At 35.8% G+C, this 26225-nt stretch overlaps 1 protein-coding gene across 7 annotated transcripts in view; it reads right to left on the bottom strand.

Annotated features, from left to right (window-relative positions):
* The window catches only part of Ss (aryl hydrocarbon receptor spineless), a 199051-nt gene that overhangs the window by 91747 nt on the left and 81079 nt on the right, over window positions 1–26225 (bottom strand). For 5 of the 7 annotated variants that reach the window (XR_014436620.1, XR_014436621.1, XR_014436619.1 and 2 more), the window contains one exon: window positions 15025–15215. Coding sequence is in view for 1 of the 7 variants with exons in the window: in XM_083088460.1 (XP_082944586.1) it covers window positions 15025–15215 (191 nt within the window). In the remaining 6 variants the exon portion in view is untranslated. Of the gene's footprint in view, window positions 1–4655; window positions 4714–9304; window positions 9682–15024; window positions 15216–26225 lie in introns of those variants that run through there. The other 2 variants (XR_014436622.1, XR_014436623.1) reach the window with 2 other exon arrangements.

Consider the following 26225-nt stretch of genomic DNA (forward strand, 5'->3'; position numbering starts at 1 on the left):
TTCCGGCATTTTCTTGCTGACTCAGTAATTAAAATGATGTTTTATTCTTCGGATGAAACGATTAATGATTGGCGAAGTAACTAGTATATATCTACAATATATGCAAAAAGTATAAACCAATACGATGATGGTATTTCCTATGGAATTTCAAGTAATTATCTATTTGTAATTCCATAGCAAAATTTTTCTCTAAATATTTCATCAGAAAGAGAAAATGTTCTAGCATATTAAATATTGCAAATAATTTTTGAACTGAAAATTATGATTTTCACAAAACAAAATAATTCTCATAATTTTTATACTTGTATCTATTTTGCCTACATTATAGCCACTCGAATAAATTATAAATGATAAGGTCAATTCCCTCATCTCCCTATTGTCTTTATTCACGTTATTCAATACAATACATTCTCGCTCTTCTAACGCGAGAAATTATCGTCCGCGTGTCCTATCAAGCCGCCAATCTGGCTATTGTGTCGCGTGAAAGATCGAACTAAACATGATATTCCGGAAGAGAAAAAAAAATCCGCGAAAGCTTCGCACCGCGTACATGGCATGACGTATAAAATGAACGCGTTATGATTCCGCGGTCGCTAGAGGAAAGCCGCATAAGCCACTCTACTTTCGCGACGCACACGCGAAAGCCGCGGTCCGCGTCGATGCGACCAGATCACGCGGCAGGATAAAGTCAGACACGACGTAATTTACTTCTGATGGCTCGGCGTATATCGAGACTTACGATAGCTCGATCGCTCTCGCTCCGCGTTACGTCGTGATTACGTTTCTGCCAACGTGACTACGCCGATATCAAACGAGCACGCCGGCGCTGAATAACTCTTCATTAAAAAACCGCCAAGATAACTCCTCGATCAGCTGTCAGGCTGGCGCTTGAAAAATCGCGAAAAGTTTGACAAACGGTACTATCTGGCAAAAAGTATAATCAAGATGCTTTCACTTGTGCATTTATTGCAAATTTTTATCTCTATGTTAATAATTTAATTATATTTAATATTCTGATTAGATGTCTTTTTATTTCACCTTAATTATTTTTAAAACAGATTATTTTTACAACAGATGATAATCATTATAATTATAAATATTATAAACATAAAATAACTGCTTTGTGGCATTGTTATTAATCGACATTTGCAAAATCATCTGCGATCGATAAGAAAATTCGAGTGAAAGAGATTTTTATTTCTGGGACTCATAACATTTTTTATATTACCCGACTTCTCTCATAGATATTTTTAATATGTATATTTTTATCAAAGAACTATAATTATCAGCCTACCGTAATTATTGCCTTACATATTTTTTCCCCCCTTCACCAATATAAATTTAATACGGAATGAAACTCTGAGATAATTACCCGTCGTTATCCTTATTTGAAAACTAAATCTCGTCCTTCCCCCCCGACGCGATGAGGGTCAATAAGAGCATACAATCCATTCGAGTCTACATAGACTCGCGATTCGACGCATCTGACTGACAGATGCGGCGCAATGAGTGCAACGAATTCCCCATTCACCTGTCGAACATGCGGAATTGTGAACGAGAGCTCAGCCGACGAAGGCGAAGAAGAGAGAGAGAGAGAACGAAGTCGCGGGGATGATGAGGAAATGTACGAGGTGCGTCGAAAAACAGGATATACGTCTTAATTAATATTAAGCAGATTGCAATCGCCTTCATGCAACTCAAACAACCGCGATGTATTTCTTTCTGTTCTACGAGCGCGACATAGGAATGCATTTCGAAGGATGCACTTTGCCAGTTCGAGAGATAAAGCGTTTATATGAAAAACACGTCAAGCCACGGCTGAATTTGCAATTTAATACAGGTATATATTACATATCACCTTTGTACAAATTAAACACCAATAAGTCCACTATCTCTCTTCCTTGCAATACTCATTCGTTCATTTCTTTCTTTCAATTAAACATTGTAATTATTTATAAATATTTGTATTTCAATAAATAAAAGGAATTATTCTAAATTCTAAATATTTACAACAAACGTAAAAATGCTGTGTATATCTCGTTAATTAAACATTTTAGAAATTTAAAAATATTATTATTTAAAATATTATTAAATTTAAAATATTATTAAAATATTACACGGATCACTACAAAATAATTTCTTAATGAAAATTTCAGATTTCCACGATTTATCGAGAGCAACCAAATCCATCGAGCTTCTTCTTAACATATGAACGAGATACAGATTGATCGGCCGATATAAGAGGCTCGGTAAAATACAAAATATACTAATTACATGAAAACGTATGTGCGAGGTGCGACACGAGGGAAGTAGGAAAGAAAGCGAGGGAGAGAAAGAGAGGAGAAACGGTGAGCGGAGAAAGAAGAAAAAGGAAAGGGGGAAGGGGATTATTCTTAATTAAAATGATTGCCGACATTACGGCTAAACTCTCGCAATTATGATTCCCCTTCTCCCATAAAAATGCTGCTTGATGCCCGCTGGTGTGTTCGCCGTATTTTCAGCTAATAACAGTCTTATGCCCAGCGCCATTCTTATCGGAGTTCATCATTCCGCAACGGCAAGACGGTGTAACGAGCATCGGCAGTTAATTTTGATGAACTTTTAGCCTCGACGCGGCGCGATCTAATGACACGTCGAAGCGCTCAAAGCTTCCTACAACTCCCCCTCCCTCTTCTCCTTCCGAAGATCGCTTCGATAAATTAGGATGGACCTTTCCGGAACGAAAACTCGAACTCGACCTCGATCTCGTTTCTTAATGAGCGATTAATTCATGAGTGTTATGCTACAGCACCTCTCGATTCAATATAATAAAGGTCTTCTTATGTCAAATTACTCAATGATTTATGTTATATTGAGATTTTTAATATTTTAAGCTATTAGGTCTACAGTAATTAAATATTTTTGATCCTTAGTTTTTTATGCAATTGATATATACATACAATGAAAATTAATATCCGATGTAAATTTGATATGAAGTGCAATGTTGAATTACAGACATTGCCTTTTGACGTTCTTATTATATAAGTCAATTTATTTCTCGGATCCACGCTCCGTTACATAATTCCATATCCTGGAATTATACATACTGCATTTTAATATTGTTTACGTCGTCGTCATTGATATGTCTCGCGATTCGCGTTCAAGATACGCGTTCACTTCAAGATGCATTCAAGCTCGACGGGATCCGATGATGATCGCTGTTCAATAAATACCGCGGTTTCGCGATACGTAGTTAATAGCGGGACGATATCGCACGATGGAGGGAAAAAAAGAGAGAGAGAGAAAGATGACGCGCCGGTTAACTCATACTCTCGATTCAAGGCTCGATCCATGACTCCACTCTTGATCACAGACACAAGGATCCGGAGACAGGTGCTCATACCCGTCGTCGCGAAAAGTGACCGCGCCGGTTTACATGGCAATCGATTTTCCTATCACCTTTCGATGATTCCGTCTGATTGCGCGGCTGACAGGCCGTCAGCTGATGTACTATATATGGGCTTTAAGTCCACAACCTGTCCGCGCAGGCCGCATTTTGTGTGTGTGTGTGTGCGCGCGCGCATGTATTTGTGTGTGTGTGTGTATTTGTGTGTTGGAGCCCCGTGACGGGGGCCACGCGCGAGAAACAAAGTTGCCGCGACCATCTGTGATGGCTTTACAAACACCGCTTATAATTACAAACAAGTATTATAAACTCGATCGGCGATATGTAAAAAGATATGAAAAATCATTTTCCGCAGTTTTATCCTGCATGAAAATTTCTCGCTTCCCTTCCCCCAAACATTTTCACGATTGCATCGCGCGATCGATAAAACTGCAGCGGATGCAGGTACCTGCGGCAATCTAAATTGCGACGCATAATAATATCGCGATGGTTAAGACTTAATTGTGCCTGTTATTTAATGTAAAATTGGAGATATGTTAATATCGGCAATTATTTTTCCTTATCTGAAATGTCGCGACAAAAATAAGTTCTCCGACTTTAAGCGAGTAAAAATGACGAACAAAAATTTTGATAAATTAAATTTTTTACAAGTAATAATAGTTGCTTTTCGCAATCTAATTTTTTTATGTTGGAAATATATCTTTTCTTTTCATACAACTGACTATTTTATTTTATATTAGTTACACATTTGTAAATTTCTTTATTTCGATATCAAATATTGAAACAAATAAAGAAATTTATAAATTAATTACTAGTGAAAAATATTAAAATTATTATTATTATTATTTTCGAAAAAGAACTGTCAACAAATAAAGAAGATTATAAATCGACTTATAAATAAAAACTTATCTCTCAAACAAAAATATGATAAGAAATCAAATAATTAATTTCTAATAAATAAAATGAAATAAAATAATACAGAAAAATCAAAGTAAATGAAATAATGAATCGAAGATAAACCGATTCATTCTTGAATCTTACTCATTTGTCATTGTTACAATATCAACCGACATTCAACAATAAAAAATGAGTTTCTCCTGTCGGTCGTCACCTCACAAAATGACAGCGCAGTTTAACGACACAAGGGGCGCGAGAGACACAAGGCAGGTTTAATAATATAATTAATACAATTCGTTCTCCACCTTTGTGTCTGCCTCGATCATCTGCATATCGACAATCGCCGAACGTTATTATCGTCGCGATTACCAACCGATAAATGCACCGGCGTTCTTCTCGTCACGCAGGAAAGGTGTCGAGCGTCAAAAAAGACTGGTTCGGTCGTCGTCGATCTTTGTTCCTTATCGAGTCTTCTCTGTCGCTCGCCTCTGTATCTCGATATTTGGCCGCGGTCTAATTGCCGCATTTTTAATAATGACGTTAATGAGCGATGCGTATCGCGTGTCCGGTGGGCCCGACCGATGGCGCACGAGGCCTGCTTCGTCTCGACTCGAGTCCGGAATCGGCCCAACCTGACGCGTTGTCGAACCGATTAAAAACAAATCGGATTCTTCTCCCAGCAGCCTCGCTCTTTCTCTCTTCTCTTTTTTTTTCTGTCTGTCTGTCAGCCTCTGCCAAAACGGACTTGTCCCCGACGTTGATACCGATCGTCGCGCACGCGTACCGTGTTCTCATCTGATGCGAGAGAAAGGACTGAAAGAAACGCGGCCCCTTCGCGTGTCTCTTTATTTTATCGAAAGGGCGTGATGCCTTCTCCGCGACGTTTTTCGCCGGCTACTGAACCCGGCAGATGTCTCAACGTACTTTTTCAGAGCGTCTCTTAAAGCGTCATTGAAATTAACGATAACACAATCGGCGACGACGATCGTTAATCAACGAGCGAGAAATCCCCAAGGTAGAGTCGATCGCGGATATTCACAATCGGATTTAAAATTCGGCATCCATTTTTTTTTTGCCAGATTCAACACTTATAATGAATTCTCGCAGAAGTCAATGAATATTTTTTACTTATTTTAGAATTATCTACTTATTTGTGAAAACTCATTCGCCTCGAATAGATTGAGAACTATTGTTTTATCTCAACATTTTATGAAAAAAAATCTATCAAATTGATCCAAGACTCCACAATTCACTCAACTGTTATAAATCTATAATTTATGAAAATTAAAATTTTTAATCTTTTTATTATAATAAAGGAAAGAAAATTATTAATCGTATTTATCTGCAACACAAACATACACAACATTGAAATAAAAGAAAAATTATCCTAGAAGTTGAATAATATTGAGATATAATGCAAATGATTAGCATTAGCATTTTTAACCGACTTGATGTTGGAAAAGTTAATATTTCTCATATTTCAACGAGATAACATAATAATTATTAACTTTGAATTGCATGACGCATAAACGCAAAACGCAAATAATGAAACGTACAACGAATGCAGCATTTAACTTTGCTCAATCAATATGATACGAATGTAAATAGGAAATTTACATTCGAAACGTACTGGAACTGTTCTCCGGTTGCAATAATTATGAACTAAGCAGCTTCGAATCAAGATGGAATAATATTTAATCTTCTAGATGTGTCAAAGTTAAGATGGCGAAATTAATTACGCACTTTGATAAATTCGCGCTAACAAGATGGTTCTCGCGAATACCAATTAATGCTCGAATTGATTTTCGTCGTCATCTCAATTTTTCGTTATTGATGCGATATCGATGCTAATAAATTCATATTGAAATGAAATGCAATGCATATCAATGTTCCCTTACGATCCTTTAACTTTGCATGACGATTTCGAGAATAGCCGATACAGATTTATTTACAAGAAGTTAATTTGTGTAACGGCTATTGAGGTGAAAAAAAAATGTTTTTGTATTTGTGCGCCTCGTTCGCTGGCGGATTAACATCGTGATAAAGTAATGTCGCTTATCTGTTACTCATTCTCGTAACTTGAACCGAAAGGAGACATCCCGAGAAAAGAAAATCAACGTAAATCTTTCGAGGAGAAGGGAGATTGGGGAGCAGATAGATTCTGTAAAATGGACGCCATTACTCGTCGAGTTAACAAACTTGCGCCGAAGGATAACGCGAGAGATACGATGTGGATTCGCGTCCGCGATTGCCGATGGCTATCGAGATGCAAACGAGAAACGCGACTCCGACCTAGAATGGAATCATTTTTCAAACAGACGACAGCGTGCATGGATGGACGGACGAGCATGGCGAGCCGTAGAGGAAAAGGAAGAAAAAGACCGAGACAAGACAGGCAAAGTGAGAGCTGCTGACGACTTTATAAAACGTGCGTTGCTCGCAGCATTGTTCGGTAAAATCATCAAGATCCGCCACTGCTATCGTTGTATCGCGATAATGGCATGAAAAATGGACCTTAAGGAGATAATCGACGAAATTAAATAACAATATTAGGCAATAGCGATCGCCATTTCGATCAATCTTTCTTTATCCCTTTCAACTTTTCATCTTTTAAGAATATTTTATCCACGATAAATGTACCAATATTTCAAAACTGATCGATTAAAAAGGTGATATTTCGTTTATTACACAAAAACAATTGATAATTTTATACATATATGTATAAAAATCTTGTGCTCAATTTTTTTGTGAGTTAGAACTGAAAGTTGTAATTATTATTTTATTTTTTAAATTATCTTAAAATTTTTGATATTAATATATAACCTATTTACATACAATCGTATTGTAATTCTAGTGACATTTTTTGAAAATAGCATACACAACAGAAATTCATTAATAATTTTGTTATTTATTTAATAATTATATTTTGGAATAATTATTCGAGCTTAATTTATACTTATAAATTTAATTCAAAGTAATGAAGATTTTAATTACCTTTTATCTTTTGATTACTTAACTGTGCGCATATATCTGTAGGAATACTTTATTGAATATTGCGTAAAGATATTAGAAGAATAGACGGAAAGAATGTGATGGAAAATACTATAGTTACACAACCCGTCGTCGGAATAAAGATGAAAACGTCCGAAACATTAATAATATCACACGACTAATTACTCACTGGGCGAGCGCATCAAATACTCATTACACAATTCGTTACCCTCAGACGCCTTAATCAAAACGTACCACACATGAACATGATGTGGTGGCAATATGTGCACGATATATCAGTCTGTGACACATAAGAATATCTGAAGTCAAGTCGCCAGTGAAATCATTCGAAAACAAACATGCTTTAATGAATTATTCATATCTTCATTATTCGAATTAAATTTATAAGTAAATTAATCTTGAATAATTATTTTTAAATATTCTTAAATATTCAATAATGAATATTAATGAATATTGAATATTAATTAATTTCTACTGAGTACACTATTTTTCAAAAATATGCCATTAGAATTATAGCATGATTGCATGTAAACAGATTATATTAATTTCGGAAAAAAATGAATTAAAAATATTTGAAAAATTAAATGAATAAAATTATTAGCTACGACTGTATTAATTTATTAATAAGTGTGTTAATCAGATATTATCTCATGTTTTTTGATACTCGCCACACAAATGCAGCGTATAATTATAGAAAATATATATTTTGATGTAATAAAAAAACTATTGAGGATTATTATTTTTATTCTTTCATTAACTCAACACACGAATCTATCGTCGGAATTTTTCCATTTTCTCTCGATTTGCTAGTTTTACGCAAAATGTCTACTGCATCTGTCATTAACGAGTTTTACGGAATTATTCTAACAACGAGCCGTAATTTCTCAGCGTATTAAAGCCTGGTATTTTCAGACCATCTGCGTTAATTAACCAATAATTAAATTATAGAAAGGATCGTTTCCTCATTAAATGACGCAAAAAGCAGATACGAAAAATATTACATTAAAAGTTTCGTTATATATTTATAAATTTACATATTATAAAACATCTCTTTATAATCGAAAAAAGCTTTGCACAAAAATGATATATGAAAATCTGCTTTTTTCATTTTTATTTCCGATTTAAATATTATATTATATTATATTTTTTTATCTCGATTAAAAATACATTATTTAATTTTCATTCGAGGGTTCTCCCGACAAGGGAAGCATCAGGAATTGTTTATGCAACGATTTGATCGATGTATTAGCGATTTTATCTCAATGAGGCGGAAATTTCTTTTCGTCGACATTAATCGTGAATAGATTCTATCGCGGAAATCGTTGATCCACCAACCGCCGCTGGCGTGTACAAGCCGTGAACACAACAAACACGAGGATGGCACCGTCGAAAAAGAGGCACGCGTGCGCGTCTCGGCCTTAAACGATCCGATCGACCGCTCGATCGATGCTCGAGCGCTCATAAGTAGGCGCGCCTATGCTAATATATCATACACACGTGTAAATGTATATCATAAACGTCCGAAAGATGCGTAAGCCCGCGATGGAGAGATACAGCCGGGCGATACGGTTACTACATCTCGTTATTACGCCTTATTTGCATTTTCCATTTCGTCCCCGCACCTGGCAGAGAACGCGAGGAAGAAAAAGAGAGAACGAGGAGAGAGAGAAATGGAAGAAGGAAAGAAAAGGGGGAAGAGGGGGAAGAGAAATCAGCGAGACGGATCTGCGTTGGTCAAAAACCGGAAGAGCGCGATGGAAACGAACTCTCGATATTTACGGTTCATTATCTATTAACGAGAAGAATCTAAATGGGTCTTACACATGAAGTTAGCACTTTTACATTGTTCCAAAATGGAAGCTAAGGAACTAGCTCGCTTTGAATATGACGCATGAATTATCATATGCAATACATTAATTAATTATGGCAAATTTTATCTCGTATTTATCCTACTTGCAACTTGAATATAAATATGTAACATATTTGGGAATTATATCGTTGAAAACATACCTTCATTTCGAACGAGCGAACACAAGATGACGTCAGAGCCTCGCGAACGAAGCAGGCGGGTAATTTGTCAAAATCGTGGATGCGGCGAATAAATTTCCTCATTGGTGCTTCCTCCATTGTTCCGGATATTCATCGTGGACACAGGAGAACACACACACACACACGCACTGCCGCGATCTCAATTTAACCTAACATCTCCGACCGCGTCGTACATACAACTTTCGCGACTTATTCCACTCGCGCGATGCTTTTACGAGTAAATGAGATAAAGTATCGATTAAGTACGCGGCACTCGATAGATTCGAATGGCTAATTACAGTCGCGTATCTTTCAATTAATCCGAAAGTCCGCACGACACTCCCGACGCGACGCACTTTGCGCCATGAATTTGCGCGCGGATGATGCGTCGCAGTATTCAGATGATCACGTGACGTGACGTCAGCGTGACGTCAGCGTGACGTCACGCGGCGCGACGCGACGCGAAACGATGCGGGTCGGTTATCGAAATTACTCGCCGATTTATTAATGGCGATGTGTGTGCGTTTATTAATTAATAAGTCGATTCATATTATTCACAACCGACTCGTCGTACGACTCAAATTCAACTGACGACTGAAATACGTAGACGACCTCGGTGGGACTGTTTTGTTTTGATCGCTCGGTAAGACTGCTTTGTTTTTACTACTCAGTGCGAAGAATGTTTACATTTGGCATCGCTTAATAATATTGTATACACACATACCCGCGTTTAATAATTTGGAATTTTATAAGAATTTGATTTGTTTTTAATTCAATTTAACCTTCATTACAATAATCTCGCGAGATAATCGTTTAGAAAAACATGAGCTCTGTAGATAATACGATCGAATCATACATTTATAAGAGAATTGTTATGTCTATTTCATTTGACATTATTAATATTTCATTTTTTATTCAATTAAAATTAAATAATATGTTCTCTTAATTCTCATGTTAATATTTTCTCTTAATTGTGTATAATTATATATTTCTTTTTGGTAACGAAAAAAATTTTAAATTATATTGGTATTTTATATTATAATATATTATAATATATAATATATATTATAATATATAATTATATTTTATATTACATGTTTATTTTCACCTCAATTTAATTTTCAACACAATAATCTCTCGAGATAGTCATTTAAAAGCACATAATTTCTAAAAAAGTAATGTATATATATAATCAAATTACACATTTATTCGAAAATTGTGATATTTATTTTATTCGATGTTATATACATATATTTCTTTATTCAGTTAAAATCAAATAATATTTTCTCTTAATCGTGTATAATTATGTTTTTTTTCGGCAGCGAAAAAATTTAGTTACTATGTGTGTTAGCTAACTTTTATATTATATTATATATCACCAAATTTTATATTGTATTATATAAATATTTTGTATTATATCTAATATTTTATTATATATAATTATTCCCTCTCTCCCCCTCTCTCTTTCAATTCTATTTTCTCTACTCTCGTTATATTAAAGCGAAATAAAAATATAAAAGAAATAGAAAAAAACATCAGCTTTCAGAAATCATTACTTAGATTTATGACTGTAACAGTCACAAAAAATTCGCAATTTTACATGTACGCGATGAGTTTCTATCGAAAATATGTATATGAAACTATATATATATATATATATATATATATATATATATATATATATATAACTATATATATCAGGAACTATACATCAAGAGATAGAGATCGTATCCGTTTATGAATTCAGTATGAAGCATCTCAATTAAGAAACGAGAGGCTATGATATTGCAGGAACGTTGTCGATTCTATTACTTCCGAGCGATAGAATAGAACACTTACACGCTTTTACATGTTTACGTGGAGGCAAGCACTATACCGTGCAGTTTCTTTCCGCAGACACGATGTGGCCTCATTCGCATGCGCCTCAACTAACGATATATATAACGAGCAATCGCTCAATTAATTAAAACTGCAATGTTAAAATTTCTCGAGTCTCGCCACTGCTGTAATTGCCGCAGCATTACACGCTTGTGTCTCACTCGAGTACATTCCAGATATGCCCACGGATGCTTCAAACTCCGGCAGACAACTAGAAATAACCCGCCAGATATATATGTATACGCGTCTCGGGTATAAATCTTTTTTTTGCCAGCAATTAGGCACGATAAGGACGTCATAAATCATCGAAATAATTGGTCACGCATTCCGCGAGCGATCCTACTTTACGCGTACTATCTTTTTAACGCCTGTCCGCGGACTCATTAAGCTCTCCAGAGTCACAGAAAATCCCGATCCTTAAAGGCCTCTCTCCTCGCCGCGATTTAATCGGGCTTGTATATAAATAATAATCAAGTATAAAATTCGAATCGAATATAAATGAGCTAATACTTTGTTAAATCTTTTCCCTATTCTATTTAAAAAGTTGAGGAAGAATCCACAAGATCGCCGCATCGAGGAGAATCGAGGACGACGCGCGTTGTCAATAATAAGATCAAGTAGCGTAAGGTTAATTGCCGAGATTCGAGCGAGCCCGTGCGGGATCTCTGCGACCGGTAGTCTACGCGAGAAAGGAGGATTCGGAGGGACGTGTGTGAGAAAGGCGAAGGAGGCTGCGCCTCCGGGGAAGATCTGCTATCTGAGGACCAGAAAAAGGAGAGAGAGCAGCGGGGACCATCTCTTGGCGCACCGCGTTTCTTCAACGCCCGGTTAATTCACTTCGGGCCCCGACTTCGCCACCTTCTGCTTCCTCCTCTTCCTTTTTCCCATTCATTTCTTCTTTCTCATGCTCCTCTTCTTCTTCTTCTTCTTCTTTCTATCTCGAGGCGCGCACCACGTGCCTACTTGAAAAATCAGCGCCGTTACCGAGGGCCCTAATTAATTTACATAGCGCGAAGAACGAGGAAAAAAGAGGGGGAGGAATAGGATTCCTCTGCGGGTTCCTACCCGTGTTACTCCGATTAATGTTGCCGATCGAATGCAGAGCTGTTAATCTTATTAACGGCCGCAACGCTCGCCGAGGCGTAAACTGAGCTTTTTAATCGGGCGAGAAGACCGCGAAACGGAAGTCGTTGATGTCATTGAATTTTTACAAATTAAATTAATAATGATTGGGCGAGAAAGCGTTCGACTAAAAATTTAAAGGACGACGCGATGCGATTTCGGCGATAATCTTCCTTTATATTATTTTTCTCATCGTGTCATTATAATTATTATAATATTGATTAAAATTTTTAATTAATATATTTATGTTTAATTAAAATTTTTTAAATGGCTAAGTTTATAGATCTAAAAATTATTTCTATTCTGAATTATTTCTTTCAATTTCTTTTCAAATTTCTTTTAATTTCCTCTAATTCGATTTCTGATTCCAATTATGATGTCTATATCTGCCTACATCTCAGAGGATCCAGAATTTTACAAACGCGTCAATCTTTGCATAATTTGATAAATCGTGAAGGTAAAGAGAGATGACTGGTTCGAAAAGGAAGGCAGAGGTCTCACGAAGGGGCGGCAAGTGAACTGGCGGCAGCTCCCAGATATCGGAGCAGATCGGGGCGACACTGCGTTGGGAGTCTTGGACGGAGATCCGAGACCCGACAATGAATACCTATTAAAACGGCGTGAACAATGCGCTGCGGGTCGCGCGCGCGAATCTCGCCCTCTCGGTATCGCTGCAGCAGCAGCAACAGGAACAGCATCCGACATAGCGACGCAGCAGCAACAAGAGCGCTAAGTATAAGCCCGAGAGCCGCGGTCCTCGGTGATATACTGCGAGATTCGCGATATCGCGCGGACGTAGCCAACAGCAGCAGCAGCAGCAACACACATACATGTACAGATAGATAGACGGACAGACCAGTAGCACGGAGGAGGTCCTCCTCCGCACGTTCAATCCGGATTCGTGGCCGTGCATTACCTTGCATACGCTATTGCGCCCCGGTATATCAGCCATCTCGCTTCCTCTCTCGTTCACGAAGCGCGAAGATCGGCCGTTCCCGACCGTGATGCCCACACCTCTTCCGTTAATGGATTCTTTCCCACCCGTTTCTCCTCCGCTTGTCGCTCTTTCTCGGAGGAAACGCTGTACGTGTACGTTTAACGCGACAGTCGAGTATATCTCGATCGAATTAACAGGCTGGTTTCAAAAAATCCCGATATACATATAATTAATGTTGGAAGTGATTGAAATACTGTTGAAGATCTTAAATAATCTTAGAAGTGACCAAGACAAGTGTAAACGAATGTAGATTTAAAAAGATGATGAAATCTTAAAGTTGCGAAATGTATTAAATTAAAATATATAATTTAAATTTGTTTTAGATATGATTTCACACATTTAATGAACGATTTTTGCGAACAACTTTTAATGCACATTGAACACACACATAAATATATTATAAGCATATATGTGTATAATTATAAAATTTTTTTCATTATATTTTAAATAATATTAATATAATTTTTAATATAATTATTATAATTTTATTAATATAATTTATCTTTAATAAAAACGAAATAAGAAATGACGTATGCAAACAGAATCTTATTCTTTTCGATTCCGGTAAATCCCTGGCGCAAAATCAATGAGTGCAATTTTGCCAGGAGTCACTTTGCTCGTCGCGAGATTGGAAACAAGAAACGAAAGCACGGCGACGAATAATGATAAAGCGAGGAAGATGAAAGCGTCTATCCATTATTTCACGACGATTTTTCGATTAGCCCCGATTGCGATTGCAGATGAGATTGCATTGCACCGGTAGTGCATAAAGGCGTGCTTCCGCTATAGTTGCATAATTTCTGCATAGCCGGAGAAACATATTATTCGGCAGGAGCGTCAATTTTATACGAATATGTCATTATTTATATGAGAAGCGTCAAAATCTCTTTTTATTATCGGCAATAAAGTATCACCAAAAAATTTCATCTGATCGAAAAAAAAATTCTTCGTTAAAGAACGAGAGTTTTTTATATAAATTTTCAAGCTTTATTCTTTGCGTTACTTATTAATATCATTATTAAATATAAAATAGTTAATTTTTTCTTAGCATTAATCTTTTAATTACCGTTTCTTTATTTGATCCGTAAATCTCCCTAGTTATTTATTTTTGCACGGCTTGACAATTCAAAGGCCACTTCTGATTATTTCGTTGTGCGCGAAAAATCTTATCCTTTAGTTGCTATAGTTTATCCCCGTGCAACGTACGAAACATGATTTTGATATTAAGCTATCAGACGGTGGATAGTAGAAGAATGATGGGCGAATCTATGGACCGCGCATTGTTTCCAGATCTTATTGTCCTGAAGATATAACGAGTATCTCGCGTGCTGACAAAAGTAGATAGTTGTGTTACGATGGAAAATTCATAGCCGCAACTTGATACTTCCCATATCTTAGCTGTCATTACGCAAACGCCGAGAATAAATTAACGAACTAAAATAATTCTATTGTCCGGTCTAGTTAAATTCGCCAGACATGGAGATGTCAATAATTAAATAATATATATAATAAAAATTTTATATAAACGTAGATCATTTCATAAGTGCTTCAAAATGATATTGAAATAACTAAAGCACAGACTCGTGAACGAGTAGGATAAATTAAAAAGAAATTGTCAGATATGCAATAATTAGGGGAAAATTTGAATATATCAGATAAAATTGTAACAATGTAATTGTGAGATAATTTTAAAAGCTTGCCTTACTTTGAAAGTAGCTCTTGGTGCGGAGGTAGCTTACGCTGAGTCTGAGGATGCTGAGTCGATCCAGCTTGCTGAGGATATTTTGCTCGAAAGGAAGTAATGACGCTAGCGTATCTAGCTCGGCGTTCAATCGTTCCCGATGTCGTTTGCTGGGATTCGATTTTGTCACCCCGTCTTTCTGTGGTGGTTTTAAGCTGCAAAAAATAAATATCACACACATATATATTTGCAATAATATAAAACACATACAGATTTAAAAATTGATTTTAATAAATAAATGAAAACTATTTTAAAAATAAATTCCTTGAAAAATTATAAGTGTTTTAAGAAAATAGATGGATAAAAATATTGTTTCTAAAATAGTTTCATATTTTATTTTAAATAAGATTTTATTTGTTGACAAAAAGAATTATTTTAAGATCGAAAACATGTGATATGAGAAAGAATTGTGGCTTCATTCTTATGAAAAGATTAATCTCTCAAATTCGCCAAAACACAATATTAACTTCTAAAACTTTCTGAGATACCGCATATGTCTTATCTAAGCGGTCTTATCTAAGACGCCCGCTAAAAATAGACTAAAGTAATTAACAATCTTACTAATCCGTAGCGATGAGGGTTCAATAACCAACGGGCTTTTGTTCCAAGCCACGCGATTCTAGAGAATTAATTTCGATAATCAATTCGCGGCACGCCGACCGTTATGCGCGGGATTTACATTTTACTCTTCATTACCGGAATCCGCGTGCACTTCTCGAATCGTTAACAACAGGCGGCCCGCGTCCGCAGGACTTCGATAATTAAAAGTTGCCGGCGCACACTAGCCGGTCTGATTGACACCCTGCCGACATGGATGCGCGCCTCCGCTCCGCCGGTCCAGGAGTCCTTAGGCGCAGGATGCGGGTCTAAGGTCGTAACTTAAAATATTTTACGCCGGTGAGAGCGGATCGCTCGATTGGCGTAAAGTGCGCGAATTATTTAGTAGTTGCGACGGTGGTAAATGACAACTACTACATGGCTATTACACGGTGGACTAGCTAGCAATGGCGTAAATACTTTTGCGGAAATCAATGCATTCGACATGTTCACTGTCGTATTCGAAAAACAACTCATCATCGAATCTTTGAATTTAATATTGATTTTTTATTTTGTGTATATAAGGATATAGATATAAATTATAATAAATTTAATAATATATAATTTAATAATTATAAAATTATATAAAATTAATAATTATAATTATAATTATAAATAAATTTAATAATAATAAATTTAATAATAATAAATTTAATAATTAATATAACGGAAATATTTTCTTCGAAGTCTTCAACGTCTTTAAAAGCAAATGCGGAAGAGCAGTGCCGCGCCATTGCCAACTTGCGAAATTAACATATAAACCTCGTTTTTAAATAACGCGCTGTCCGCTTAATTAAAACGCTCACCACGGGTGTAGAAGCCATTGACATGCATCATAACAGACAATATGACGCGCAATCCCATCACAATGGAACGCTTACGAAATTAAAATCACAATTTAAAGAGTGTACGGAGCGTACAAAACGTTCCCGAGTCAGCAATAATATGCGGCTTTATATAGGAGAAAATGTCGCAAATTACAGGACCGAAGTCTTTGTGATCAAATGTGGAAGTTAAATGCATTATCGAAAGTTATATCTTAATTAACAAGTATATCATAAATCTATTCCAGTTCTTTGAAGAAGTCTCTTCTACTAAATGATATTATCATTATTGAACTTATTCTTAAATAAAAAAATTATAGGAACCGGTTAAAACTCTTTTTTAATTTTGTTCTCTTGCTTCAAAACGAACATTTCCATTTTTATTTTTTTTCATGATCATCCCCTCTCTTTTTCGCTCATATGACCAGTCCATGAAGTGTCCATTGATTCTCGCTGCGCTTGGTGCACTATAAGTTGCATCATTAACGACTCCCGCAGATTCCTTGACGCCAGGGGCTGCCCGTGGAATTAATATGCAAGATTAAATTTTATACGCATCCGGTAACGGACTATTTGTTTAATTGAAGCGCTAGCAAGGCGGAAACGGTGCCCATGCGACACGGAACGAGCGCGAAATACTCTCGGGCCCGTCAAAGACACCGCGCCGGCCATTCTCGCGCAGGCCTATACTTAGGAATAATTATTATTCTTACGCGGTATACATATATATTTAACGACCTTTGCGCGGTCTTTCTCGCGTTCTGTCCCCAAGGGACTCGCCAAGGCTGCGCAAGAAAGCGAGATGAAACGTTGGAATGGTTCGCGGGCAGGACCAGTTCTTATCGTCAGTTATTAAGAAAATAGTGTTAATGAGATGTCACTGTAAATGCGTACCGCTGGCTGCCAGAGAATGCAACGCCTCTCTTGTCTTTTGTGTCGCGATCTTACAAAACGACACATTCTTCTCGCAGCATGATCGATATGTAAGTCATGTCATGTAAACGTCAGTTATGAAAAAAATGTGAAAATGACAGAAAATTTTCTGAGAAAAATTATCATTTTAATTAGCGCGTTTTAGATCTTAAATAAAGTTCTAAAAAAACATTGCAATATATAATTTCAATATATTGACAATAAAAACTTGGTTATAAAAAATATATTATAATGCAAAAAGTACCGAATAATAAAGAATAATGATATTCAAATTGACAATATAACGATATGTGAGAGATATGTCATCAAGGTGTACGAGTAAATTGCCTGCAATCATTCAGTAGATTATCATCTTATAACCTAACAGATGGAAATTCCTGGAATTTTATTTTTATTACCACCTATATTTTTATATCAAGATGGGTTCTCTTAATTAGGACTAAATTCTATTTATTGAGCATTTTTAATTAGAGCTTGAAACAAGAGATATAGTTTTATTATAATACGTTTATTATTTAAATGTATATTATTAATATTTATAAAATTCTGCGATATATGAGAAAATTAATATATTCTAATCTTTATTGTATAACTGTTGATATTTTATATTATTTCTTTTACTTGTTATTATTAATATTACTTCTTTTGTTTATTTTCCAATACTTGTAAATTAAAAAGGATATTCTAAAATATTCTATATATAAATATATTTTCAAATAATATATAGATTTAATGAATTCATTTGGGGGACGTTGGGGTTAACATCGAATCCACGCGGCTCACACGGTTTCGCTTCTACCCTAATAATTAGCTTTGTTTTACGCTACGAGAAGGAAGAAAAGAAAGAGAAACAAATGTCCGACTACTAATGATATCCGAATATGGAACTATTTCTCGAGGACCATGGTTGTTCCTTGTCCTGAATAATGGATTCGATGTTGTCTAATAATTAATAGAGTTCTTTTTGACGCAGCTGCGCCGTGCAATATACAATCGACAATCCCATTCATCACGCTTTCTAACCCTTAAGCATTTTAATTAAAAGCATTTAATTAATCGCTTCTTTAACGCGTTTTACCTTTTTTGAAAAATCACGGTTTTTGTTGAGGACTACAACGGCGTTTTTGCCTTCGAAAGATGATAATTTTGATAGCTTTATAAAGTAAACCTAATTAAAGAATATTTGAGAGATAAAATATTTTATTATCCATCATAAATTAAGTTTCTCATTAAATAGGATCTTTAATTCTACCTAAAATGTTTGCAATAATAAAATAAATATTTTTATATATTATATCTTTATGTATATACTTTTATATACTTTAGATTTAGTTAATTAGTATTTAAACAAGCGCATTTTATCCCATCATTAGTATCAAAATTATTCAAACGATATTAGAAGCAATAGTGGAAGTAACGCAAGTAGTATACTCGGTCAGTTTTGCATAATGCGAGGGACTTACACCGAAAGTGTAGAGACGAGATATCGTGCAAACATAACTATGTATAATATAGCTATGGACAGACCTCGCGCGATTATAGCTACCTCAGAAATATAAACGAGACTCGACGCTATGTCATTATCGGTAGATACAATAACTGTACCCTGATGACAGATAGATAAAAAAATTGTAGATTCGAAGAAACAGCGCGACAGAATCGTCCAAAGACTATACGTCTTATACAATTATTCGTTGTCAAACGGAAATTCGCTCCTAACATATCCAACTTAATCGCTTATATCGAAAATTAAATCCGTATTTTGAGAGAAACCGCTTTGAATAATTTAATACTATTTTATTTTCAATTTAATCTCAGATATTCGATATTCATTCAATGTAAATAAATATGTTCCTTGATTAAACAAACAAAAAACTCAGAATCTTTATATTTAGCTATGATAAATGTAAGGAAAAATGGAAATTATCTCATCTTGATCGTTTATCGATCATTCCGGTCGAGTTAAAAGTAATGCATGATCTTACGTCTGCCAGCAGGTTGGCCAGGTGATAACGTGTCAAGTTCTCGCGCCCCTCCCGGTACATAATCCACACGTGTAACACATTATCGTTCGTAGCATTAGGCCAGTCGCGTAGAGAGATGCGTATCGACTCTGCGAACCGTGACATACTCGAAAAACATACAAGTATGTACAGTTATATATATGTATGTATATATTTCAGACTCCATACAATGGTCAATGTTGCCGCGGTCGTTAAGGAAAGGTCTCCCGGCAATTTTCATCTTGCATAAACCACCACATAATTTTCAACGACGTTTTCCTGGGAAGACAGGCTCACCGACTTTTCGAAGAAAATCGCTCAAGAAGCTCCGCTCGACGAAAACATACTCCAATCTTAAAATCAAACGGAATATCTTTTTTAAATGAAATATCTTTTTTAAATGAAGGAAAAGATCGAATTTTATATAAAAGATATCGCATTGTAATATATGGGTTGACTCTAATTTCCTATAAACTTTTAAAATAAACTTAATTGAAATATCGAGGAGAACTATGTGATAGGCTAAATCAAAATTCCCGAGTACCTACACAATTGCCGAAACGTACCTGACGTAATTAATAACCGATCATTCGTTTAGGAGTTATAAATTGGTCGGCGCTCTCTCGCCGGCTAATTCCGTAAGCGACTGACTGATTAGAATTAAATAACATGAGTTACAAGGTGGCGCGTTCAGACGGTCGGAAGCTCTCACCGCACGCCATCCTCGAATCCATCAGGCGGGTAAATCCCAGTCAAGGTTGCCTCGGTGCTCGCATTAAAGCCTGTTTTGTGCACTGCCATCCTCGGAGCGCGCGCGCGAAAAGAGGAAGATAAGTGAACAAAGAATGGCCGATGACTCGGGAGTATGATCGGTCGATATTTTAAGGGTACCGAATACAAAATCGAGCGAACAATAGGAAAGGAAAAAAGTGACAGCAAGTGGAAAAAGATCCAGGAGATATTTTCCTCAGAGTTTTTTCTACCTCGACCCCTTTTTACTTCCAAAATTCGATTAAAAATTTCTTTGCAAAAATAATATAAAATTAGAAATTATATTTAATTATATTTAAATATAACTTTAAATAAATAGATAAAGTATCGCACGTATCTATTATTCCTCTAACTCTTCATTGATTTTCCATTTTCTCTGTGTTATCTCTTATATATTCCTATATATGTCTATATATAATTTGTCAATTATATTTATACATCATTTGCCAATTATATTTATATTCACAATGATGTACTATTATTGGATACTTTCGCTTGACACCGGTTATACGTGTTCGCCGACGTTATTCCGCAAGAACCAGAGGGATTGGTTGTTGGAATAGAGCTCGAAGATGCGCAGGCGCCGCCGAGGGTGGGTCCACTATGGATTTTCGAGGATAGATACACCAGCGGCCGCGAGTTCCGGGGTGGCAGACAGCATGGGGTAGCAATGGAAGCTCCCACCGCGGTAGGGATGGTCACCCTGATAGCCGCCGCGTACGAGGGGTGATATATACCCCTCGAAGAGAGAGGGTGAGAAAGAGGAAAGCTACCTGGGAGTACTCGACCTTGGACCGATCCCTTCTCACGCGAAAGAGGCGATGGCAGATAAAATGGAGCACGTTGTCTCTGTCACTGTTGAAAGATGGATTATAAACGAAATCGGGCGTTCGCGACTAGTTAACGATGCCGAGTGCCCGATTTAGACGAGAAAAACACTCGTACTTCGTCACTGAAGTAATCAATTTAATGAATGAGTGCATGTAACTAGCGTAGGTGCGGCGTTGAAAGAAGCAACCGTGTAATTATACTCTCAGAAATGCGGATGTAATACTAATCGTTTTTAATTGTCATCATAGAGTCGTAAAAAAATCGTGAAAAATGAATTACACTAAAGTAAATTATAACAATTGTTCATTTTTATAACGTTTTGAAAATCAATAGCGACGAAAATAAATCATAATTAATTATATTAATAACGTGATATTAAATTAACGCACAAGAAACTTTATTTATTCTTAATCTAAAAATAAATTATGCATGTCGAAATTTTTCCACATTATTAATTACGTTTTACGTCATCGGACTATTCATAAGAGAGAGGCAAAAAACCGATTTTACCGAATCAGATTCTAGGGGACGATACGTAGGTATCGGTCACGTGGCCGAAAAATTATGACTTGCTTTATCGTAGATAATGGCTCAGGTGCTTTTCAGGGATCCCGCCCGCGATAATTACGTTCTAATGGAAAAGTGAAAATTTTATTCCGGAAGTAACATATGCAGCCGGCTGTCCACCGTCCTCTCTCACACAATATGATTTGCATATTCATACAATAGTAAATGCAAAGTATTTACAAATATATTAATGTTTACAATTTTAGATTCTACTTTTTGTTTTATAATTTCATATCAATTATCCTCTTCATAAGGATAAATAAATCAAATTAGACAAAAATAAATAATTCCTCCGACAAACAGATTCTGGTTATCTTTTTAGAGTTTATCTCTGGAGAATCTTTGAAGAAGATTATTTGATTATAAAATTATTTTACGATCTTTATGCGTTATTTACAGCGACAAGTCGCGAGTGCGTGCTTATTCCTTGCCTGAAAAATGAATGTCACACGTGTGAGTCTCATAATACAATTATGCGGGTGTTACGAAAGTTATTTAACGGTCCGTTACTGGTAGATCTTAACGCGAGACGAAGTATTGAATCTAATAAGCGACTATCTCCAACGCGATCTGGAACCGGTAACAATACGTTGATTCACGATTACATCCGTTTACCTGCCTCGAAAAGATTTTCCCAGCGTTCATTTATGCCGCAGCGTGCATTTATGTTGAATCCGTTTAGAAAAAAACATTGCACATTGCGGTAAAAACGCTTAACCCTGCTGGAAAATAAAAATTACGCGAGCAGCGACTATAAATTACCACTGCTATGTAAGTATCCTTCATCACGCCATGGGAGGCGAGCGAATGTTTGAAAAAAACATATGCTCGTTATCATATCACAATACGCTATCTACGATAATAAAGTTAACGTTAATCTTGTATTGAAAATCAATTATACGCAAAGCAAATTAAGCTTATAGTCATATCTGAATGTGTAAACATAATGGAAATGTTTTCTAGGATTGGCAAAAATTGTTTACATAAATATGGAAGATAAAACATTGTAAATTTTTAAATGTTTAATATTCGGAATAAATAGTCTATTGTGGTAATTTATTAATTCTACAATTTTGAAAAATGACTAGAAACTAACATATAAAATATCCTATAAAATATAATATTCTTCGTATATATTTTTTTGGAGAAAACAATATTTATACAAATAAGATCTTTTAAGGATCTCATTTTGTGGATAAAAAGATACATAGTTGGCTAAGGATGGATCTGTTAATGAGTAATGAGCAGTCTTAATAAATTGCGAAAATGGCTATTTACCTAGCTCTACAAAATCATTTCTCGCAGGTCAACCATGCGTGGAGCGTGAAAACGTATTCCACGTATCGTTAACGGTGCAGATCTCGTTTCCAACCCACATATCCACGCAAAATATCTCACAAGATATACTTTACGCGTATTTCAATGGGAAAAATTTCCAATCTCTAAAATTAGCTATAAATATCTATTTTCTATTACGTAATCAATGACAAAATTACTGGTTACAAAATATTACGAGTGTTGGAATGTTCGTGTCTAGCAACATTTTGACGTAAAGTAGATTTAAAAAATTAATCCATTCTCTCTTATGTCATAATCCATTTCTGTGTCTGAGATTTTCGACGATACAGAAATATATTTTTCAATGCATGTATGTACATATTATGAATAATGAATAAATTCTGCAGATCATATCATATGTGCATTTGTGAAAAATTGTAATTAAAAAATAATTTTAATAATTATTAATTTATTTAATTTTAATAAATAAAAAATAATTTAAAAAATCAAATCCATATATTTCGACTTTAAATTTCTATCATGGTGCGTTCTTTAGAAATAATGGTTGAGATACGTAGTCGATATCAGTCTTACAGTTTGCGCGTAGCGTCAGAAGATTACCGGCCGCATCGCAATTAATTACACACAACTGAAGCGATTATAATAATTAACTTTTAGCAAAAGCGGAGAGAGAGCAAGAGAGAAAGAGAAAGAAAGAAAAGAATCCCGCGATGCTCTGGTTCGGGAGATTCTTCCGGTGGCGCTTGGCATAATAGCAGCCTCACGTACGTCTTCCGTCTACGTGTTAACGTGTCTAATGTGGCGCGCGTGTAACGAGAGAACGAGATGCTTTACGCTCCCGTTAACGCGAATATCACGTATAATACGTCGATTACAACGCGGATCGTGCGCTATTATCTGCAACGCGGCCCGTTGGAGGCGTTGGAGAGGATCCTACCGATTAAACCCTAACAGGATATAAAATTTCACGTTCCTGATGTGTAGAATTAGATCGACCTCGGAATCGAATTATCATTTGTATCTTGCTGCTAAATAATTATTTTTTATAAAGTTGTTTTAGTAAGTTTCCCCTTCGCTAAAGTTTGTCTCTAGTTTTTCATATATATATATATATAATTTAGGAATTATTAATTCTGATATTCATATCAATATCTATTCAATCCAAAAATTCATACAGAATTATCTGATATTTTTGCATTTAATTATATCGTATTATTATGTAACAGCAAATTAAACGTAATAAAACACGAAAAGAAGGATTAATAATTAATTGTAATTCTCATTAATTATATATAATTTTAATATAAAAAAAATATATATAATTATATATAAATGTGCATGAAATTTTTTTCTTATTTTAATCAAGAAAAAAAATGTATAAATCTGATATAAAATTTTTTTAAGAGACGAAAAATTTATAAATATTAAAAAAATATACACATATGTGCTGAATTATACATGCAGAATTTTATCTCGCGCGCGACATCGCTTTTCGTCGGTCGTTGGCAGTGTCCCGAGATCTTCATTGCGGAGAAAAAGACGCGCAGCGTCGCGACGCCCGAGGGCCTCCCTTCGGCTAAATAATGCGGCAGTCTTATGCGGCAACGTAGAGTTGCGCGCCTCCGATGCGCGCGCGATCTCTCGCACTATATAGCGCTATATAGAGCGCGTAACTTAGCGTGACAAACGGAATTATTATGCCAGCACAAGCGCGTTATTGGGATGATACGAGCCGTCGGTGCCGGAACTAATTGAGTGTAGGTGCTGCGACATTCTATCGCGGGGCATCGCACTTGGAGCGATCGACATCCGCGGATTTAGAGCGACGCCATGTGCCGCGAATCGGCCGCGAATTCGCCGAGACTTTCATTGAGGAATTTTCATAGACAACTTTCATAGACAATATTAATTAATAACATATTAATAAGCGAGATCTCTTGTACAATTTTAGAAATTTTGTCGAAATACATACGCAGAGATCATGCTTGCTTTCAATCTCTCAATTTTTTTGCAACAAGCTTCAAATGTATACGATTAATTGGCATGGAATATAAAAAATGTATTATATATGTATTTTATAAATTAAGATCCTTGAAAATGTGCACGATTTAACGATGTAAGTTCGATGATTGTTTTGTGTTATTTGCAAATTACGAAATCAATGATCATCCATTACACGTTATCGATGCAGTTACTTGAGAAATTATTCCGGTCTGAACATGATTTCCGGAGAACGAACCGCCCATGCATCAACTAGCGTTATCTGCTTCTCGTTATCCGTCGCATTTGGCATTAAATTGCACCGCATCAATTCACGACAGGCAGTAAAAAGCTTCGCATCGCTCTCGCGCATTTTTCGAGCGTAATTCGCTCACTCTCGCTGGATAAGGAAATTCGTTTCAGAGATTCTTTTGTCAAGAGGAATATTTAACACAAAGATAATTGACCGCTAAATAAATTTTAATTCTGATTGAAAATGTAGAAATTAAAAAGCGACGTATTCACTTTAAATAAACCGTTTGAAATCTTTATTTATTTTATTAGAATAGTTAAAAAAAAATTCCTATTAGAATAAATTTATTAATATGGCATGCAAAATCGGAAGATCAAATTCAATAATTGCGCAAGTATCATGAATCGAAACGAATTATTACCGAGGTAGAAATTTAAAAAAGCGATATATATTTATTTTAAATAAAATATTTTAAATCAAAATTATTTCAAATAAATGAAATTTCTATTTATTAAAATTAATTTAGAAGAATATTTATAAATTTGTTAATGACATGTAACATATAAAAGATGAAATTCAATAATTACGCGTATTATTTCTTACAACCTCAAATATCATGAAATATCGAAACAAACGTACTATTCGCGAATTCTCATAATTATTAGATTCAGTAGATATTGCCATTCACGATATCTCGAGCAAATGTGCGTGCGTACGCGGGGTACGAACTGCAACCTGACGCATACGAAAGTTTCGTGTCCGACCACCGCGTTGGTTGCAATTGCACTCTCGATGCTGGGCAGAGCATTGTTTGACGTCGCGGCTGAAAACCACTAATTCGGGTGTCAGCATTCGGTCGGCATTCGGCACGGCATATGGCCGATTGTTTGGCACAGGATGTCGAAAGTTGTTCCGCTGCCAAAGTCACTTTCTTTCCTTTCTGGCCGATATTCACGAAACTCTACGTCGGAAGTTCGATACGTTTCCGCTGCGTTTTTTTTCTGCCGATGTGTGTCGAAAGAATAGACGGATCGCCGCTTTATACTTCGGCATTATTATTTTGCATTTTTTGCATAAAAAAGATTTCTGAATTGTGTTGAGTCGCAC

This window comes from Camponotus vicinus, unplaced genomic scaffold, assembly GCF_025532165.1.
Source record: "Camponotus vicinus isolate PSW18456_S1 unplaced genomic scaffold, iyCamVici1.0 SCAF_14, whole genome shotgun sequence".
Taxonomy (NCBI): domain Eukaryota; kingdom Metazoa; phylum Arthropoda; class Insecta; order Hymenoptera; family Formicidae; genus Camponotus; species Camponotus vicinus.